The 20677-nt window shown below is 35.5% G+C and overlaps 1 protein-coding gene across 4 annotated transcripts in view; it reads right to left on the reverse strand.

Annotated features, from left to right (window-relative positions):
* DOCK4 (dedicator of cytokinesis 4) overlaps positions 1–20677 on the reverse strand; it is a 221933-nt gene that overhangs the window by 18328 nt on the left and 182928 nt on the right. For 2 of the 4 annotated variants that reach the window (XM_064702644.1, XM_064702642.1), the window contains exons 33-43: positions 16257–16283; positions 15993–16088; positions 14731–14791; positions 12928–13021; positions 9135–9283; positions 8027–8113; positions 6243–6347; positions 4287–4428; positions 3515–3681; positions 2167–2253; positions 530–706 (exon numbers count right to left, since the gene is read on the reverse strand). In XM_064702644.1, the coding sequence (XP_064558714.1) occupies positions 530–706; positions 2167–2253; positions 3515–3681; positions 4287–4428; positions 6243–6347; positions 8027–8113; positions 9135–9283; positions 12928–13021; positions 14731–14791; positions 15993–16088; positions 16257–16283 (1192 nt within the window). The remainder of the gene's footprint in view (positions 1–529; positions 707–2166; positions 2254–3514; positions 3682–4286; positions 4429–6242; positions 6348–8026; positions 8114–9134; positions 9284–12927; positions 13022–14730; positions 14792–15992; positions 16089–16256; positions 16284–20677) is intronic. The other 2 variants (XM_064702645.1, XM_064702643.1) reach the window with 1 other exon arrangement.

Raw genomic sequence — 20677 nt, forward strand, 5'->3', positions numbered from 1 at the left:
TCTTAAAACTTGGAAAAGAGATACAAGAAAGATCAAGAAAATTATGATTCTTTAAGATAATGAACTTCTTGTTGAGAATTTATGCGTGTGTGTGTGTGTGTGTGTGTGTATATATAAAACAAAATATATATACATATATATGTATACGCATATAAAAACTAGAAGGTCTGCACAAAAAAAACCAAATTTGTTAGTTGGCCAGAAGTAACTCCTAAGCCAGAATAGGCAGTGTATTATAATAATTTACTTACAATTAACTGGTTAATTGAAAATTTCAAAAAAAATCACCGAAGAATGCAGGGTTAATTGTGAACTGAGTCATCTCTGGAGTAAGTTTATGGTACTATCTACTGCAAAATGGTTATTTCAATAAACCACGTCACTAACATTACCTAAACCAAAAGTGCAATGTAGGTATAATTACAACAATTATTCATACAGCACTTTCTGTCCTTAATTTATACAGAGGAGCTGCATCTGTACAGGGAAAGAAATAGGACTTTTAATAAACAGAAAGTAAATTGCTTACCTCTTGGTATCTAGCAACTCCACCATTAACTGCTGCATCAATGACCCCATTTAGACACATTGTGAGAGGGTTAATGTTCTGCATCTGTCGAGTTTGACACTGACTAATCAGTGTTCTTAACTGCTGGTTTTTATTTTCTAAAACTTCAATAGCATTCTCAAGGGGGCTCATTTCCACCTGAAACATGAGTGAGAAGCATTGCAAACAACTTAATCTTCAGTTGAAAGATGAAATATATTGGAGGTAATTTTTGATTTCTTAACATAAAACAATATTATTCTATGTCCTAGAGTACTTTGAGAGACAAAGTACTTCTCAGCTGGGGGAGAGATTTGATTTTATCATGCAATCAATGATCAAAATAATCAACTGTCATTCTTTTGTAGATTCATTATCTGTCCTTGAGAGATGACCCAGCCCTTGTTGCAAAATATTAACATACTTTCAGCCAGGGGTGGAACTCTTAGAATTCACGATTAAACCTTCCTTGGTAATTACCTAAAAGAGGCTTGGGGTCAGGTTGCTTAATCTCTTTAAAGGCACAGAACAGAGCTGAAGTATTGGTGAGTTAGTTTCCTGATCCAAAGTGAAGTTACCAATGAGACTTTATGGATCAGGAATTTGAATGCAAGCTTTGAGCTAAAATAATGATCAAGTTACAGTCAAAGGCAGCCTTGAGCAGGATGTGCCTCTCAACTCTCAAGGGTGGGGAAGTTCTTTCAACAGGTAGTGTGAACAGCCAGAAAAACCAAATGCTGAGCGTTGGGAAGAGTACAGGCTTGCAGCTGCCTATAATTTACCAAAATATACAAGTGTAAATCTGAGTCATGACCTCATACATGCCCAGGAAAAGTTCTTGCAGCTTACTTTTGTAAATGGTGACTCTAAGGGTAAAATGCTAGTAAACTGAAGGTCTTCATATCAGTGGTCATACTAACCTAGTAAAGACTCAGCAGGAGTCAACTAACAAAATTTTTCATGTCACATACATTTTGATTTTACTAAACTCCACCTTTGGTTTTCTATAGGAGAATATCAAGATGGTGATGTTTTCCTGCTATTATAAGAGAAAAACACAGCAGAGTTTTACAGAAAATCGATGGTACTATAGCATCCTTATATTAAATGGGATTATTCTAAGACTAGCTTTGACAAGAAGGAAGGAAGTCACAGATGCTATGTATACTCCAAGGCTCAGCAACTGACCAGTTATTTAGAGATCTTTATAGGAGGAGCCCTCCTCCAAATATATCTAGAATCTATTTCAGGATTTTTTAAGTAATAGAACAAGAAAGGGAGAGGAAATTCCAGTGTGTCAATAACAGACCGGTACATTTGCTGAGTTTTAAGTAATTTACTGACATTAAATGTTGCCTTTGGGTGTCCATTATTATTCTCAACTTCTTTTTCCTCAGCTGTTTAAATGAATCCAAAGGGTAGTTCTTAAAAATACTTTTCAAGACAAGAAAAAGCAGACAACTCAATATACTTTGTAAATAATTTTGTTGTAGCCACCTTGAGAACTTGGTCAAAGAAATTACATATGTGTAATAAATCTTAAAGCAGTTCATTGACCAACATATGATTAAGGAAGTAAACCAAGCCACAATATGTATTGACATGAGTCTCATACTCACCACTTCACGTTTTTCTACTTCAAACCAACGAGATATTCCAGGTAAACTCTGCACCAAGATCAGTGTGGTTCTCTCTACCCATAGACTCTGAAATATACAGAAGCAATTTATTTCCCTATTGGACTCTGTATCTTCCTTAATTATTACCAGTTTCATTTATGAACACTTTCACTAAAGTAACAGTATACATTAAAAAAAATACTAACATCCAAATTCTACTGAAATGTAGAATAAGTCAATGACACTTGCTTTTTTCTTACTTTCTAGGTCCTACTACTAAGCAGTAATTTCTGCTGATTCTTCACTCTTAAACTTTATTATATATTGTCCCCAAATCTCCAAAAGTCACCCACAACTGCATTGGTATTTTAATATTTCTTTTGTGATCTAACATCTGAGTAGAACAAGAGTTCTGAAGCAGAATAACTTAGAGATCAGAGAGCATGATTAGGTTTCCTTTGAGAAGCCCTATTCAAGATTCCAGAATGCATAGCTGATGGGAGACTCAAATATCATACTGGTAAACACTTTGTGCCAGAGGTTTGTAAAATGACAAATCAACACAGAGGATAGTGCTTACAAAAAATATATGTAAGCTGTACAATTAAAACAAAGCTCAAACATACATCAGAAGACAACAGTGACTCAATTTAGCTAATTTATTATCCTTACAGTTTTTTCTTCTAAATTTATAACAAAATTATTATGAGATAACTCTTTTTGTCAGACTGAATACCAGAAAATATTCAGCATCAGGATGTGCTTCTAGTGGGTAAGAATTAAAATTACACCAGAAGATGAATTTTACTGTGACATTTTTAGTAGAAGGAACAGAAGTGATTTACCTATTAGGGAAGGTACTATTGCTTTTCCCTGAGACAATCTCTAAGTTCAGAGGTAGTTTTTAGTCTTGATATCACAGGAACAGGTCATTATGCTGCAGTTCAGTCAAAACTGTCTCTCCCTCAAGAGAGATAACTTTAGGCAATCCTATCCATACCCCAGACTACATCCTTAATGTTTTCCCATCTGCCTGAGAAACTTTTCTGAGACTGCTCTATCCAGTTCTGCCTTCTATACAAAACGACGCAAAAAAAAAAGATAATTTTTTCCATTTTAGTCACATTTACAGCAAAACCTCTGCATCTCCCATATATTTTTGATACTATTTTATTAAAAATACGAAGTGAAATACTCAAACCTGAGATACCATCTCCTCTAGAGAATTTGATGTACCACACTCAGCTGAATAATGCAAATGCAGATGATTTTTCAATAAGGCAGCTTTTGTTGATGTTACAAACAAATCCATAGGTCCACTAGATCAGGAAAGGGCATAATACTTTACCTTGAATTCGTTTTCCTTGTCCTTGGTCCCTTTGTGAAATGGTCTGTCGTATCGGAATCGCCAGATGTGATTTACTTTGTAAAAGCTCTTGATATTATCAGGAATGCCATCTCTCTGCAAAACTTCCTGGTTTTCTGGAATTGGTGTCACTGCATAAATCTGCAAATCTATGTGTAAAGAGTTAAGGCTATCCCACTTTATTCAAATTAGCAAAGCATATTGACTCCTGAAGCATTACAGAAGAAAAATTCTTTAAAAAGCGTGCCTCATAAAATGCTTTTATACTGTTAATGGTTTGGGAAAGGAACCAGAGAGATTTTTTGATTGAGATTTCTTTGTACTGTTTTGTTGAAAATTTCATCTTTATTTTTGAAATAGAGCTACTTACAAGGAATAGTACATAAAGGGATTTAGTTAAATATATTCTTACATAATATGTCATGCTATGTTAAAATAATGTTGTATTGTAAGAAGTTAAATTACTGTACCTTGAACTGCTACACCATTATCACAGTGGTGATAGTTCTGTAGGTATTTTTAGCTAAAGAAATAATGTCAATAACATGTCAAGGAATTCTTAAATAGAACCAAAATTATACAAGGAACTTCTCAACATAATAGAGTGAACTGGGACAAAATGCAGGGAAATTCTCACCTACCATTTATTTCAGTGGAGGCACCATGTGATCGAAATTGGCTATAGGTGTACCTACATCTTTTACAAGCATAGAACATGTAAGTGCAGAGTATGGCTTTGTGATTATGTGGATACACTGTGCTTCTGCCTGAAAGATGGTCTCATCTGGCTGATTAGCATGTTGCATAGCAATGGCATGCGGGAACTCATTCAACATTCGCTGCTGGAAGGCCTCCAGCCTTTCATAGTCATGTCCTCGGCAAACAAATTCCTTATTCTGAGCGGAATAAGAAAACAAAAAGCAAGAGCAAGTTGCATGAAAATAAGTGGGATCCAAACACACGCACTTAAATATTGATTTTCCAGGCAACTTTTGCATCATTTAAAGAAGGGAAAAAGGAAAGAAACAAAAGGCAAGAATAAAAATATGGAATACAGAAAGAACAGGTTACTTAGAAGAAGGGTGTTTCATCATATAAGTTATGTTTTATTTAAAAGTCTGGAAAAATGTAATAATTACACTTCAAAATTTAATAAAAATCTAAAGGGAGAAATTTTTCTTAGTGGATCAAAGAATGCAATTAATGTGATATGTCAGACTGTATAAAATATGTAACAGAAATATAACCCAACAAACAGTTAAGACAATGAAATGGGTTCGAAGTCAATTCCATGAGGAACTAAGAAATTTTGTTCTGATGTTATATAATTCTGAAGAAAAACATTGCATAAGAAAATTAGAAAGGCATTCAACTTGCCTTACCCTGTAAATGTTGATTCATTATCAGCTTGGAAAATTAAAATGATCCAGTTTTTACAACACAAAGTAAAAGAATGCTCCTGGCATTGAATTCTGAGAACTGAGACTTCCATGGGAATTGCTACAAAAAAACCCCTATAACCATATTATTGTTCAACTACGAATTAAAATGCGAAAGCTTTATTATGAAGTTTAGTCTTTATTTCTTCTACAGCAAACACAGTCAGATTTACAAACTGCTTTGCCATAAAAAATTTAAATCAAATATATTATGTCTGTCCTTGTGGTGTTGCAAGCATAAATACGTGCTGTGTATGTTTAACTTGAAAAATTCATAACAGGATGCATAAGCAGTGAAAGACCTATGGTCTGAAAGTACTGCACTGTTGTGCAACTCTTTCCATTACTTTTACTCCATCGGTTAAACCCTTTCTGATTAATATTTTCAGATTGGTTTATATAGAAGTTATATTCAGATGAATATTAGGTAATCTCAACAAGTATCTTTCCATCAGACCCTTTTTGAGCATTAGTTTAAAAAGGCAGAGTTTCATGCTATACTTGCCAGTTAGAAATAGTCATTTTCCCCGCCACTAAGGCAAAGACTAATCAGGATTTTTAGTATCCACCACATAGGAGGCTCCTTCATCACTTATTTTAATTACCACAGGAAGAGGAACTCAGATTATGATTGCAGCTGCTCCATGAATAAGATGAATTCTGTTCTCTTCCCAAGGTGACAGTCAATGCAGCTAAACTACTGCAGACTGTGGAAGAGGGGACAGTGTAAACACCTCTAACATTTTCAAGGGCACTTCAGTAACTTCAGAATTCCAGATTAATGATCAAGATTATGAACCTTTTTATTTGTCAGTTTTAGTACATTAATAATCGATTAAATTCAGCATATAGAATTTCTAAGTCATTTTTACAAAAAGGAACTTGGTAATTGCTTAAATTGCTAATTGCTTAAATGCTAAATTGCTGATTATCCCACCACCAATGGATACTACTTCTGACAGACTTTGCCTGAGTACCCTCCAGCAGGAACAGAACAGGAGAAAGGGAACAAACTACCATGAACCATTGGTCTGTGGAACAGTGTAGGTGCATGGTTTCCAATAAAAACATGAATATTGTGTTTCTGTGTGATTCTAGAAGCCTAGAATTTGGCTTTTCATTAGTCAGGAACTTTTCTTAACCATGAAACATGAAGGTAAAGAATATCTCACAGGATAAGTACTTGCACATGGTATGATCAAATTTTAACACAGTGAAAGTGATTGTGAATGACAGCATTACTCCATTCTGTTTATTTTCATTTCACTTACCCTCAAGAAGAATGGGAACTTTTTCCCATAGAAACCAACTCTGAAAAATTCCGGCTCCAAGCGCTGTTGATCCATAATTTTGTCATACAGAGATGCTTCCATCATCTGTGTGAGATTGGGAAGAAATGCAATTAGTCTTTTTTGAAAGTGTATTTTTACCATAAATTATCACAAAAGGGGATGTCTTTCACCTCTGGAGTAACGGAATTGCAGTATATCTCTGAGCAACAACTAGGACACCGAGAAGTTTCTGAATGCATCAGATTAAGTAATTATACCTCTTAGGGATCTGAAGGTTTCCAAGAATTAAAAAATAAATCCTTTAAAATATGAAGTACTAATATTAAAGGGGTAAAATAGAAAGACAGTTTGAAACATATGACCCAGTAATCTGCTAATCACCCAAACACATGGCAGTAATGTGGTCAGTTAAATCGGCAAAGTCTAATTTACATATTCAAGGCAATTGTGTCCAAATCACACCAGATTCCAATGATGTAAGCATCAAATATGAGCTTCTTTAAAATGTCCCAATAGCAATTAGCATAATGTTTGATCAATACATCGGGTTTTTATTTCACTCATAACACTGACACAAGGTGAACTTAATACCCAAGTTCCCTTTTTCTGATGATATTTTCAGCAAAGTTTTCAATACTGTGGAAAAAGCCAAACAGTCTTAGCCCTGTTTCAGGTATCACAGACAGCTATTTAGTATGCATATGATATCAATAGCTGCCTAATTATACTGCTATGAGAAATCCCCACACCTCCGTTTTTGGATTAACATTGGTGGCACAGATACAGCAAAAGAATACTTCAAACACAAAACACATTCAGTACAATTAATTAAACTTGCATAAACTAATCATTTTATTCACATGACGATAGTCAATTTGCTTTTGCTTATAGGATTCTGCCATTGACATATCAAATTATATATGGAATAAGCAGATAACAGAGAGTCCTGCCACTTGCATAATTTTGCATAATGTTGTTAAGCAGCTCTGAATTAAAGGGACTTCAGTCAGTCCTAGCAGCAAGTATCCTATATGTACAGGGAGTTTAAAAGGCATGTTGTAATACAAAATTGAATCCATCAGAAGGAGGTAAGAAAAGACTCAATAATTTTTAAAAAATACTATCTGAATAAATGAGAAACAATGTTTAGAGTTCTAAAATGAAAGAAACAACAAGAAGACTGTACCAAGAAACATTCGTTTTTACTATCTAGTATTAAGCAGATCATATTTTTAAACAGTAAATTTAAAAAAAAAATGTGTGCATTGCCTGTGGCTTTGCTTGCAATTACAGCTGCAAAGGCATGCTGCTGCTCCTAGTGAAGGACTGCACACAGCACATTTCATGGATAAACTGTAAGAAACTAATGAAAGTAAGTTTGTATTGTTATTTTTCTGCATAAGCATGCACACATAAAGGGTGCTGTACAGGTAAAAATATTTTAAGAACATTAATTTTATAATAAAATAAAGCAACCTGGTCTGGTGGAGGGTGTCAAGCAGGGGGGCTGGAACTAGATCATCTTTAAGGCTTCCAACCCAAACTGCTCTATGAAGATAGAATTTTCTCATTTTTCTTCAAAAAGCTCACACTCCTTTTTTATAATCCTTATTGTAGAAAAGACGCCTCAGGGTAAAAAATAGGAGTGCAAACCAAACCTAAGAACCATTCTGTGGTAAATTTAATTTCCTCAGTAATATTTTATAACCTAAATTAAAAAGCATTTGGATTCATGATTGATGAAAAGTGTTCAAGTACATTACCCTCATCTTGCTGAGGTTTCTGTAGTCATAGTAGCTCTCATATTGTTCTGCAATTTTCCTGCATAAGATAATGCCATTTTCCCAACACTGCAAGCAAATAAAAGGTGCTCAGTAATTCAAAGCGGCTGTTTGACAATTTGTGATTTATTAGTGGTCCGTTCTATATATACTAAGCCTTGTTGCTACTGAAAATATTTGAACCCACTGTCCCCTAAACATGCTGATATCTTCTGAGTAATACTCATGAATTCTTTGAAGAATTAAAAATATATTTAGAGACTTATTTAATTAATTATTCTTTCTGCACTATGCACAAAATGTAAGTCATCGCAAGAGTGATGGATGACTCTTTTGACGCTACATGAGACGGATTCAACACAGTATGATTTTTACATTTTAAAACGGTACTTTTAATACATCTACCCTAATTTTTTTAGGTTGTACAGTACTTCATTGCACCATGTAAGTTAAACTATATAATTACAGCATTGTTGAAAAACATGATGATCAACATCCATTTGATTACTTGTTTTAGGCTTACATGAATTTTACACTAGCTACACAAAATTGTAATGCATTGCATGTTTGTCAGTAAGATGAATCAGAGCACTATGTGTATATAAAATTTTAGACTACAGGATAATTACACTTGCTTAATTCAGAATAGGCATTTGCAGTAATGACAATGAAGTGTGATTCCCCCAAACAAATTCAGTTCTAGTTTTTAACAGATGCAACATGGCATTGTAAGGTGCAAACATAGCCTTTACAATCCTCACTTGTTCACTAAGTGAATTTCATTAGCTTTATAAGGCTCACTTTCACCACCTTTAAAATGGGGGAAAATGATACCACCTTTTATAAAGTGATTTGACAGTTACAAAGCCAACTGCTATGCATATGAAAATTATTCTTATATGTAAGTGGGGGATTTCTAGGATGCAAGCACAGAACTAAACAAAATGTACTGCATTGCTAATAACTGCTTAATCAAGCAAGGACAAACACTTCGCATCAATACAAGAAAAGAGTGCAACACTGGAACTAACATTCTAAAATGAATAAATTGCCCTTCCCAAATCCACTCAGTAAAACAGGACTATTTTACCTTTCCCCTATCAAAGTTTTGAATGATGGTCAGATGGAGACACTCCTTGCGCTGCCACTCTGTTTGCATGGGGTAGTTGAGAAACTCCCTGAGCGGCCGGTCAGACCACTCCAGCAGCTCGTCGTACAGCAGGAGAGTGTAGGCAGCCTCTGCAAGACAAACCACAGCATGGCACTCACCAACTCCAAACACATAAAACAGACAAATTAAGTACACAGAGATGTGAATGCTCTTCTTGAGAGGCACCTTTCTAATGGGTAATTGATTTATTTTGAGTATTAACCAGATGGTACTGGTGGTTTTGGACAGTTACTATTACAGCTATAATAAAAATAGCTTAAAATTTTCATACACTATTTAGAGTCACTGGGGCACTTCTTCTGGAGTCTCAAAATACAAAGGAGACAAATTAAGTAAGCATTTCCTGCTTAGCCCCAGTCTTCCCTTCTGCTAAGGAGAAACCCTCAATGACTCTGCTGTCTGAAAAAAGGAACAAGGACTGGAGGATGAAGAACATGAGTAGTGAAAGAGGAAAGACAACAAGACTGTGGACACAGTCCAAAAGACAGAGCTGGGAGGAAAACAGGGAGGCAGATGTGTGCTTAATAGAATCCACTCCTTCCACAGAGAAATAAATTCCTGATAGCTGAGCCTTACCAGCTGGCCATAACAAGAAATTTAGAAGTGCAATGTTTTTCTCTTTTTAATTTTTAAAATTTTATTTAGTTTTTAGTTTGGCAGAAATCAAACCGGTTGTTGGTCTCTACTCAGAGAACTGTGTAGTAATCTTTACAGTAATCAGTATAAATTATCTGGGAATATAAAAATTATGATTTTTTAACTTTTATTTCAGGAATTCCTCAGAAATAGTACACTAATATAATACAAAATTAATATTTTTATTGGAAAGTCAGACTTTGGTAAATTACAAAACACCAGAATTACTACTGGTCACAACAATTCAATTTGGCTAACTGAGTATATGTATTATTGATTTCCAAGCTAACATTCACAGTTTATGTTGCCACTCACAGGACCACTTTGCATGAATGAGTCAGCACAAAGATGGGCCATATTCTGGAGATGACTTCATTGGAGAAAGAAGTTCCCTACTGCACTTATTTTATTGCAGATTTTATAGGTTGTACATAAAGCAAAAAGATAACAATAAAGTACTAACGTTCTTTTTGTGCTAAGCTAAGTTTGCCCCAGACAGCCATATCCTACTTCTGCCTCTACAATATGAACTCCCATAAGACAAGAGACTTAAGCCAAATTTTACAGTATTTTTTTCAGCAGTAGTGTTCCTCTACACATCCAACTGAGAACCTGTGAAGGAAAAAACATCACTGCAGCAAATAATTGTGTGAGAGAGTGCCTTGACCCCAGTGCTGCAAAATGCTAAGTGTGGTGCAAATTGGTGCTGTGGTACACCCATGCAAGGAAAAGCAGCTCGAGTTCCACAGACAACCTTAATTCTGGCATCACACTCAGCAGCTCTCAGGCTGCTTGACTGGTTACCACCTTTGTCATAGCTTCAAGCTACATTTTTGTACTCAAGACATGAAGCACATCTATATGACAATTTTAAAAATCCATGAAGCTGATAATAAATTATTCAAAATCATAAGGAAGCAAAAGATAGCAGAACACAAGTAGCTCAGGATAGCTCACTGTGACCTTTCCTTTCTAAACTTGGCATCTAAGTCCTTAACAAAATTTTGTCTGCTCTAACAATGTAGTTTTCTTAAATTATAATAAATTTATACAGGTTTCTAAAATAAGAATGACCATACTGGATTACAAGACTGAAGGTTTCCTCCACCCAGTATGTCTGGCAGTGGCCAACACAACAAATAAAATACTGATACCTCAGGGAGAGGTCTGTAACTACTGACTTGCATCAAAGCACTAAGGTGAGATAAACAGGGTTGACTCATGATGTGGAAAATTCAATTTATACAGGAAATATTCAAAACACTAGATTTTTCTAAGGTGGATAGGTAAAAAGTCTCATTACAGATCTCAGGAGGAATCAGTGCATTTATGTGATTCAGCCTCAAGAGTGGTATATTTATAGCTGCAACTGAGTGCTGTGTAAAGAAAGATTTGAAATAATGTTTTGTATAAAAAACACCTTTTTTTTTAACAGAGCATTTTTAGAAAAAGTCCAGTAAATCATACTATGGAAATGAGAGAAAAACCATTTCTTCCCTAGGATGAAACAATGTCATTTGCAAACTAATGCTGCAACATGTAGGAATGTTGCTGAAGTATCAAGCTAATTTTCCTAATCCCAAATTCTCTAGACCAGCTGATATACAAAAGTCTGTATTGTCTCTCATAAGGCAAGGCAATGGACTACAAATGTCTGTTTTCTAATTATGGGGGTGAGACAAGTCTTATTAAGGCTCTTACAGCAAAAAAAATTAAAAATAATAATAAATTTTACAAAAAAGGAAGCAGTGAAATCTGCCACAGCAAAGAATACAAAAATCACACAGATTGATAACAAACATATGGGAAATATAACAAAGTCCGGAAAAAAATTTTGAGCAAAATACTGTTTAAAATCAGAATGGATGGCAAAACAATTGCCATCCAATTGCCTAAAAAAATTAGGTTTTCATATCACAGTTGAAGGTAAACTGGACACATAATAGTACCCAGTGCAAAAAAGAAAGTCACTGCTGCTCAAAGAGTTACTAAGATCTACTATGCAAAATAATAGCTTTATTACAAAAGCCAGCTGTGGCAAAGAGACTTCTTAATAATCAAAATTCTCTTGTGACTCACTATTGCCAGGTCACATGAGGAAACTAAAATCTCTCCTTAACAGATCCTGCTATCTAGTCCACATTTAAATGCATGAACTGCAAAGGGAGTGTGGAAATTCCAAGTGAACAATCTTTCTTATGGACAGCAGAAAAGCATAAGGAAAGTTGCTGTGACACCAGGTACCTGTAAGCTGTTTACTGGAGCCAAATAATCTGCTTCTAAGAAAATTCAAAATCTAGAAATTTTGAACATATGCAATTGCAAAGACTGAGGAAAAGCTGGAGGTATTACAAGGTCAGTAAAATATTTTGGCAAAGATAGTGTGATTTAAAAGGATATTGATTTTATCTTCTCCAGCACTCACTGATGGCATATAGTTCCCCAAATGAAATGTATGTTTAGCTGTATAAACAACAGCCATGCACAATATCTTCTTATTTCTTCATGTAAAAAATAACCATCCTTGGCACAAAATTAGAGAAATCTTGGACAATAGTACTGCAAATGTGGTATGTGAAGATTTAGAAAGAGATCATGAAATTGCAATACTCGTCATAGGTTTTAGGATATCTACCTCATTATGAGTAAGTTATATGGGTCTTCCTTTCTTTTATTTCTTTTTTTAAACCAACAATGAGGTTCTGAAACACAGCTGTGTTGAAACACTTTACCAGATAGCCAGAAGCATGACAAAAAAAATGTATAGGCTCAGATACCACTGAATGAACTCATAAAAACTTCTTCCAAACTTTACTCCTTTTGGGTGAAAAATGACCGTATCACACATTTATTGCTAGTGGGTATCAACAGAAGTAATTTACATTCACCATGGCTCAGCAAATAATAGTGTCATGGGGCTGAAAAAAGCAGTATTTTGAGACATCAATTAGGCAAGGAAACTCAGCTATTGCCTGGGCTGCTATGTTCTGCACTGAGGATACAGCTTACAGGCTTGCAAAAGACTGCAAACCACAGACCAGTCCTAAATATCTTTTTCTAGTTTGTATTCAGTTACCTGTGAAGTTTTGTGCTTTCAGATGTAGGTCATAGAGCTTGTGAATATACCGAATATACATCTCTTCCTTGTTCAGTTCAGTCTTGTAAAAATTCTGAAATAAAATTAATTTTGTAATAAAATGTAGTAGCTAATAAATTTATGATAATGGTTGCAAATAAAAGACTTCAAACATAATCTTCTAGAAATATATGCATAGATTACATTTCTGAACATAAACCTGCTATTTGTTGTTACATGGATAAAATATGGACTACAATATCATAAATCTTAGTTCAAAACTTTCTTTATCTGTTTACAAGCCCTAAAGCAAGGTATAAAAAAGTAACAGGAAGAGGAGTGCAAGCCTACAGCGCTGTTCACAAGTTACTGCCACATTCACGATGGACATGCAGCTTAAGTCCTCCTGCTAGATATCCTCCATGGACAGGATAATCTGCTTTGGTTAATAAAAATTTATAGGCTAGAAAAGTCTAAGCACTGGTTCTCATTAGCAATTAACAATTTCTGTTTTATTATTTAAATTGCTATTTTAAACTATGCAGTTTTTCTTCTAGTGTACAGTATCCATATTCTGAGCCACTGTTTCCTAAATTGAGTTATTATCAAGGAAAAAGGTGGGAGGAACACTATGAAAACATAAAAAATAAAAACTTTATAGAGAAAATATTTTTAAACTGATTTGAGAAAATTTAGCATTCGTTGTCTCTCTGTTGTGCAAGAGTATTAAAAATTTATTTGAAAATTATTAGAATATGAAATCCACCTTAGCACATATGAGTCATTGAAAATCCCCTTAAAAAGTAACATGGTGTTTTGAGATTTTAAAATATTTTCATTTTCTCTTTATACAAATCTTGGATACTTTGCTAATAATAGATTCAAACCTTCTTAGGGATGAAAATAATCCAGGTACTTTAAAGAATTCAAATCATGCAAGATATTTTGACAGCAAGCCAGCTGCTTTATGTCTTCATAGTAAATATCATCCTTATTTAGAGCACTATTTTTCTACTGAAGAAATCCTTTGTTCTCTTATGTATAACTGCTACTTAGAAGTGATCCCAAATTGTTTCACTGACGTCAAAAATGCAGAATTACAAGTCAGCTTATTTTGGTTTTTTCCCCTCTGGCTAAAAATACAGCTTTTCAAAAAATTCGCCATGAAAATGGAAACTTTCCAAGGTTAACAGAAGTCAACAAACTTGTCAGTGGAAACTGGCCTAGAATCAAAATGCATCTTGTAAACAAAAATGACATCTTTTTCATACTATGGTTTAGCACTGTTGGTTTGTGGTAATAAAGATAACATGACAACAGGAGGTCTTGAGCAGCATTTCTGTCTCTTTTACTGGGGAGAGAATAGTCAGCCTGCAGTTTTCACAAGCTATCCCATACTATATGCTATAATAACCAACTTGCATCAGTTATTGGAAGAAAAGAAACAAGAGAAATCATGTAGGGTTTGTTTGGTTTGGGAGAGGAGGAAAGGCGTGTTTGTTTCTACAAACTCAGAGACTAATTAAACTTGGAAAGTACTTTGGTGAAGTTTATCCAGTAGGAAGGGACTTAAAACTGAATAATGCAGTTTTGGAGACCTTTCAGAACCAAGCTAGGAAATGCCAAGGAAGACTATCTCCCTACTGCACCAATCTCAGCCTGGAAAAAATAATCAGTGATCATAAGTGTAGTGTTACTCTGTCAAATTCTACTCAAATTGCAACAAGAAGCAAAGTATATCCTATTCCAATGTTCATTTGCTCAACTGAAATCGAAAAGGGAAAGACAAAGTATCATACAAACCAAAAGGCTAACAGTGCAGCCAATCTTTTTGCCATCCACTTCTCCCATTTTCATGCAGTCCCTAAAGCAGAAAGTAATGAAAGCCAAAAGTTTATCCTCTTACAATGAAGCACACCTCAGAAAACAGACACATTTCACTTGGCAAGCTGACTGAAAGGATTGCATTTAGCTGAACAGCTGACCCAAGAGCTAAGAGATTTCATGCCTCCTTTTGTGGTACATTGAATACCTCAATTGTCAAGAAAGTCAATGTTTTCTTTCTGGCTCTGTCATTACTATGTGACTTTTTTATCACACAGGGTAAAAAAGTAGCCAGTAGAACCATGCTGAAACAAAAGAATAACAGGCAGACATCACCACATAATCACTAAAAGGAATTTAACATAACTTTAAAACATTCTTGTATACATGAGCCAAACAATTTTCCCAAATACTCTCATAACTAACAGCACACCACTGTTTTGAAAGACTGGGAGTCCTAGAGGTTGTAATCCAGCTGGTCCCTGAAGAGAAATAGCAGGGCCATACTTCTAGAAATTAAGAGTTCAGTCTCTTTGTTGATAAAATAGCTTTCTTTGCAAGCTATCAGTGACGACAGCAAGTGCAGTACTAGGTCTCACCATGTGTCCCTATGGAATGAGGGAGAAAACCTTACAATTAAGTTCTGGACAGTGCTATAGTTGGTGGCAATAAGGAGGACTGAGCTGAAACGTGAAGCCTCTACACAGGCTCATAATCGACTGGGAAAATTGCTTTTAGTCTCGCACTCCTGAAAGAGAGAGTACCTGCCTCTCATTTCCCTCTCCTTTGATCACATGGTACAGTCAGATGTGAGGTGTTCATCCGGAGATCATGTCTTTGTATACACACTTACTGTGCCAGCTGACACCACAACTAAGCATGATTGACACAGTAATAAGAATTTTACATAATGTGTAAAACAACTGTCAGGTGATTAGTACTGAGCTCTGTGTCTTCAGACAGACTTGAGTCACCAACCTGCTGCCAGAAGTTACTACATTGCCTGACAGCAAACTCAAGCCCACCACTGGAGTTTTTGCACCATGGGGAGCCTCCTTGGTTGTTTTCATCTGCCAGTTGCATTTTCCTGTTGGCTAAGCAGCTGCTGTCAGAGATCCTGAGCACTTACAGCTGCTCTATCCACGTATCCATGTGCAGTCAGCATTGAGCAAGATAACTGTATTTGTTTCCTAATATTTCAAAGATGACAACCCCACCTCTAAATTGTGATAACCACTCACCTGTAGTCCAGGAGCCTCTCCATGAGGCGAGTCACAGTGGCAATTAATGAAACACCACTTTCCCTCCATGTTTCCCGCTCAATTTTCTTCAGCAGACTGGAAAAAAACAAGCCAGAAAAAAGTCACTGTTTATTTTTAACTGTCACTATGACAACATCTCTGCTTTTACCACTACCTTAATACCTTAGCAACATCTTTGATAGTTTGATTTTTTTCTTTCACAAACACCCTCCCAAGAAGTGCAATTTGCAAACAATGTCTTACCTAGGATAAGGACCAAAAAGTGGAATTCTAGTCCAGGAAGCATTGACAAAACAAATGATTTTTATATTAGCTGAATCAGGTTAAAAATATGTCAAATACCTAATTTTCAGAACATATTCATATCCCAAAGACTAAAACACAATTCTTCCATAAAATTTTTATATTCACTTCATGCTGATATGTCAGAAAATGAGGAATTTAAAAGTGTTCTTAGAAAAGAATATTCATCAGCTTAATATACCTTCTAAATTTTTAAAAAAGATTTTTCTTTTTCTCCTCTCGTCTCTAATATTTCAGTAAGCATGGTATTTAAGAATAGAGTAGGGATTTGAACAAGATGATTCCCCCACTTCACTTAATGTTTCTTTCTGAGAACACACTATACTGTACATGTACAATTCCAGTACCTTAAAGTGTCATAAGATTATTTTGCTAAAAACTGTTGTGCCAATGTAAATGCATACCATGCATTGAAGTGAAAAGATTTCAAAATGTCAGTAAAACTGTACAATATAATTGTCTTTATTATTATTGTTGTTTACATAATTCTGCTACAGGCCTCTGTTTTCCATTGCTTAAGTTTATCAAATATTTATCACTTAGGCATGAATTTCCACATTCTCTCTATAAGAGTGAGCAAGGAAATATTTATCTACAGAGCTGTTACTTTTATACTTTGGTGCAGGAGCTCGGGTGGATGACATGTCCATGGAGATACTTCAGCAGTCTCCCTGAAAAGGTACTCAGTTATGGTTTATTCAGAAGGATCTGAAAATTCCCACATTCGTATCCTTAGAGCTTTTAGAGCACCTCTGAACCTTCTGTCTGTCAGTTTCACTGACCTTCATCCACCCTGAGCATGCTCAGTCCCAAAAACCTCCTACATCCCAACCTCAGACCTGTAACAGCGCTCAGGAACTCCAACTGCATGCCAACTGCACTAGCTGTACACTCCAACTCTGCTCCTCACAGCCTCAGGGATGGCACAGATGCAATTCTCCAAGCAAATCTGACCTAAATGAAGCTGTGCTCTGCTGGAACCGAGGAGCAAACACTGATCTTCATCCTGCACTCTTATATGAATCTTAAACTCACTTCTTTTCTTAAGGAGGCAGTCAGATGTCTTTCCCTCACAATCAGAGGCTGACTCTTTTTCATTGCTAGCAGGCAGATGATAAGGCCATCCTTGACCAGGAAATGCTGAAGCATTAAGCTGGCACCTCTGTTTTCCATACAGAATACCTTAATTAATTTTTGAACCCCTTATGTTCCTTCTAACAGAAACTTGTGTCTAGTGAGAAATAAGAGTAGAGCCTGTCACGTTATTGAATCTTGATTACCACAGGGATTTTTCATTTCTACTGTGTTTTAACCCTATGTTAAAAAGGAACATTTCAACCTAGATTCAACAAAATAATTACTGATAGTTCCTCTAGATCCTCTAGAAAAACAATAGAAGCATGACTTCTCTTTCAAAACAGATTGTTCTTATCTGCATTTGACTTATGCATTTTCTTTAAAATTGCATTGGCACATTGCTTATAAACACATAATTTGTAATAATGAGCTGAGCTGATACATTCAGAGTACTTATACTAACTGATATCAATGTGGTCAGTTGAAAAAATGAAAAACTTGCCTTCTGATGCATTCCTCCCTCTTCTCCCCACAGATTTCCAGCACAATGCACAGAAAAAACTCAGCATGAAAAATCTACTCACATGCATTCTGTCTAAATCTAGATAGAATTGAATCCCTGTTCTTACAGATCCCAAAGCATAGCCAAGATGCTTGGCTATTTGTACAAAGCACTAAGGGGGTTAAACAACAAAGGGAAACTATAAAAAAGTTTCTGTCTATGCATGCTAATATAGCCTAACACCTGAACTCACCTGAACAATTATGGTTTGCTTTGTTTTGTTTGATGGAGGGAAAAGGAGGTATATTTAATTATTTTTAATCTTGGGTACCTCAGGAGTAAAAGAATAGTAATCCAGAGGACCAGAGTTCTCCAGGGACAAACAGCAGGCTTAGAACAATGTTCAGGCTAACTCAATCATGTAGTAAATGGATTTTGTATGCATTATTCAGACTTTTAGCACACAGGCAGCTAATCCTAGAGGTGCTTTAAAACATCTGGATGCTTCTTTTAGAGTTCAAAGACTTCACTATAGCCAGAGGTTCCCTGAACCAGTCATAAAGGCTCTCAAAAGACTCACTCCAGACAGATTCTAATGGACTGGGCAGTGATGAATTCAATGATGCATTTGGAGAAGAAATTAAGATGACTGAAGACAGCAGAGGAAAGGTAGCAGCCATCACTTTTATATAATAGATTCATGGTTCAAAAAATCACCCAGAAACTGGCAGAACTCAGTTATAAGTCCCTGCTCAGCTGAATGTCAGCTACAATATCTTCAAAGAGAAGCCTCACTGCTAGGCCCCCAAGCAGAACCCATTAGCCCAGGTTTTGTGCTTCAATGGGGCCACCTAACTTCCAAATCTGAAATGCCTTGTCTAGGCCAAACTGAAATACAGCTGCAGAAGTAATGAACTGCCAGCATCCATCTGATTCAGAAGAAAGACCTACTTGAGTATATATCTTGGCTTCTGAGGATTTTATTTTAACCACCAACTGTTCAATAAAGCAAAATCATTCTTTTCCCTGTACTAATAGATTCAGGAATTCAATTGCAGTATTACAGTGTAAATGTAGATCAGAACAGCTTTCATACCATAATGACAATGGATAGCAATTGCAACATCTAGTTTCTCATGATAACAAAATGTTCACTACTTCATGCTTTGCATTTCCTTCAAATGACATCAGGAGCTAATCAGTGAAGGGTCACATTCAAGTCCCTAGAAAGACATTGATTCAAAACAAACAGCAGTCACCTTCACCCTACTTTCTCTTTTTATTTGATATAGATAATTCCATTGTAGGCAACAAATTCTAAGCACATATCTTATCTATCTCCAGAGATGCTTATAATTTATCCTTGAAAATAGATGTTCAAAGGAAAGATGAAGTGATTGTCTCTGGGAAAAAAAAGCAGTTAATGGGGGAGTTAAGAGATTTAAATTCATTTTCCAATTCAGGCAAAATAAACAACATGACAAAACCTGAAAGTCTCCCACCCACTGCAGTTCCCAGCCTGTAGGTGTGTGCATCCCCTTGGTTCCCAGTGATACCTATCAAAAGTAACCACGCCCAATCTTCAGAAAAATCAGGTAACATCGTAGCATTTTCTTTCTTTGAAGACTATGAAACCACAGCTTGCTGCAAAACTGTATTACTATTCCAGCTTTTGGGTACCTGCCACATCTCTGCCACTTCAGCCTAAACAAGTCTGTTTTCTTGCACTGTGTAAAGACACCCTAATATTGCTTAGCTTAAATTGCCCATGGAAGAAATAAAGAAACCCCAGAATCTCAGGCTAACCAACCAACCCTGTCTCTTGCAGTCAATTCCCCAAACTGTCCATCTGATTTTCATAATTTGTCTTCACATGCCCTAGAACAATATGACATTCTCCATTTCAGATCATTAGCATCTTCTACAGGCTCTCCTCTTGAGAGATGGTAATGCATACAGACAATCAAAGTAAAAAAAAAAAAAACAAAAAAAAACATAAATACTACCTTTTTCATTAGCTGGGAGTGAACTTGAGCACTTTGAAATTTCACAGAGTTTAGTTTTAACTTCTGTTATACCATGATAGAAACCACAAGTATACTGATGCTGTGAGACAGTTTGCAATTTAAATTACCATGACTATGTTTTCAGCATTTAGATATATAAAAAGCTGTCAGCATTTTTCACTGTATCATGTTGAACATTCTCCAGTTGAAATCTAACTCAAAATCATAAAAAATTAGGAATTGTATTTGATACCAGTATGCTTTCTTATAGAATTCTAAGTTATTTCAGTGATAGACACACTGATGTATTTTACATAGGCTTCATTTTATAATTTGAGCTCTTCCTTAAACTACTTAATTTTACAGTTAGAATACTGTATTACTAAAATATTGAAAATATCTTACCCTTTATTATCTTTACTCAAATTAGGAAAATGTCATGAATAATTACAGGAAAGTTCTGCTTAAGCATGCACTGTACTGCTGTTCACTATTATTCATTCAATTCCATACTATTCTGCCTAATTTTCACCTTTGCTTCTGTACATGATAAATATTTAAAAACTCTTTTTTAAACTCTGTACAATTACAGATTAATAAGTGTTTGCTATTTTCAGACACCAAGACCTGACTCTTATTCTTTAACCAAAGACAAGAGTGCCAAAACCAATACTTAAAGAAGAAAGAATGATTAAGAAACCATATAAACAGGAAAAAAAAATTCATATTTCTAGTATAACTGAAGAAAACACAGCAGCTTGGAATCCTGAAGATGA

The sequence above is a fragment of the Zonotrichia leucophrys genome, chromosome 1A (assembly GCF_028769735.1).
Source record: "Zonotrichia leucophrys gambelii isolate GWCS_2022_RI chromosome 1A, RI_Zleu_2.0, whole genome shotgun sequence".
Taxonomy (NCBI): domain Eukaryota; kingdom Metazoa; phylum Chordata; class Aves; order Passeriformes; family Passerellidae; genus Zonotrichia; species Zonotrichia leucophrys.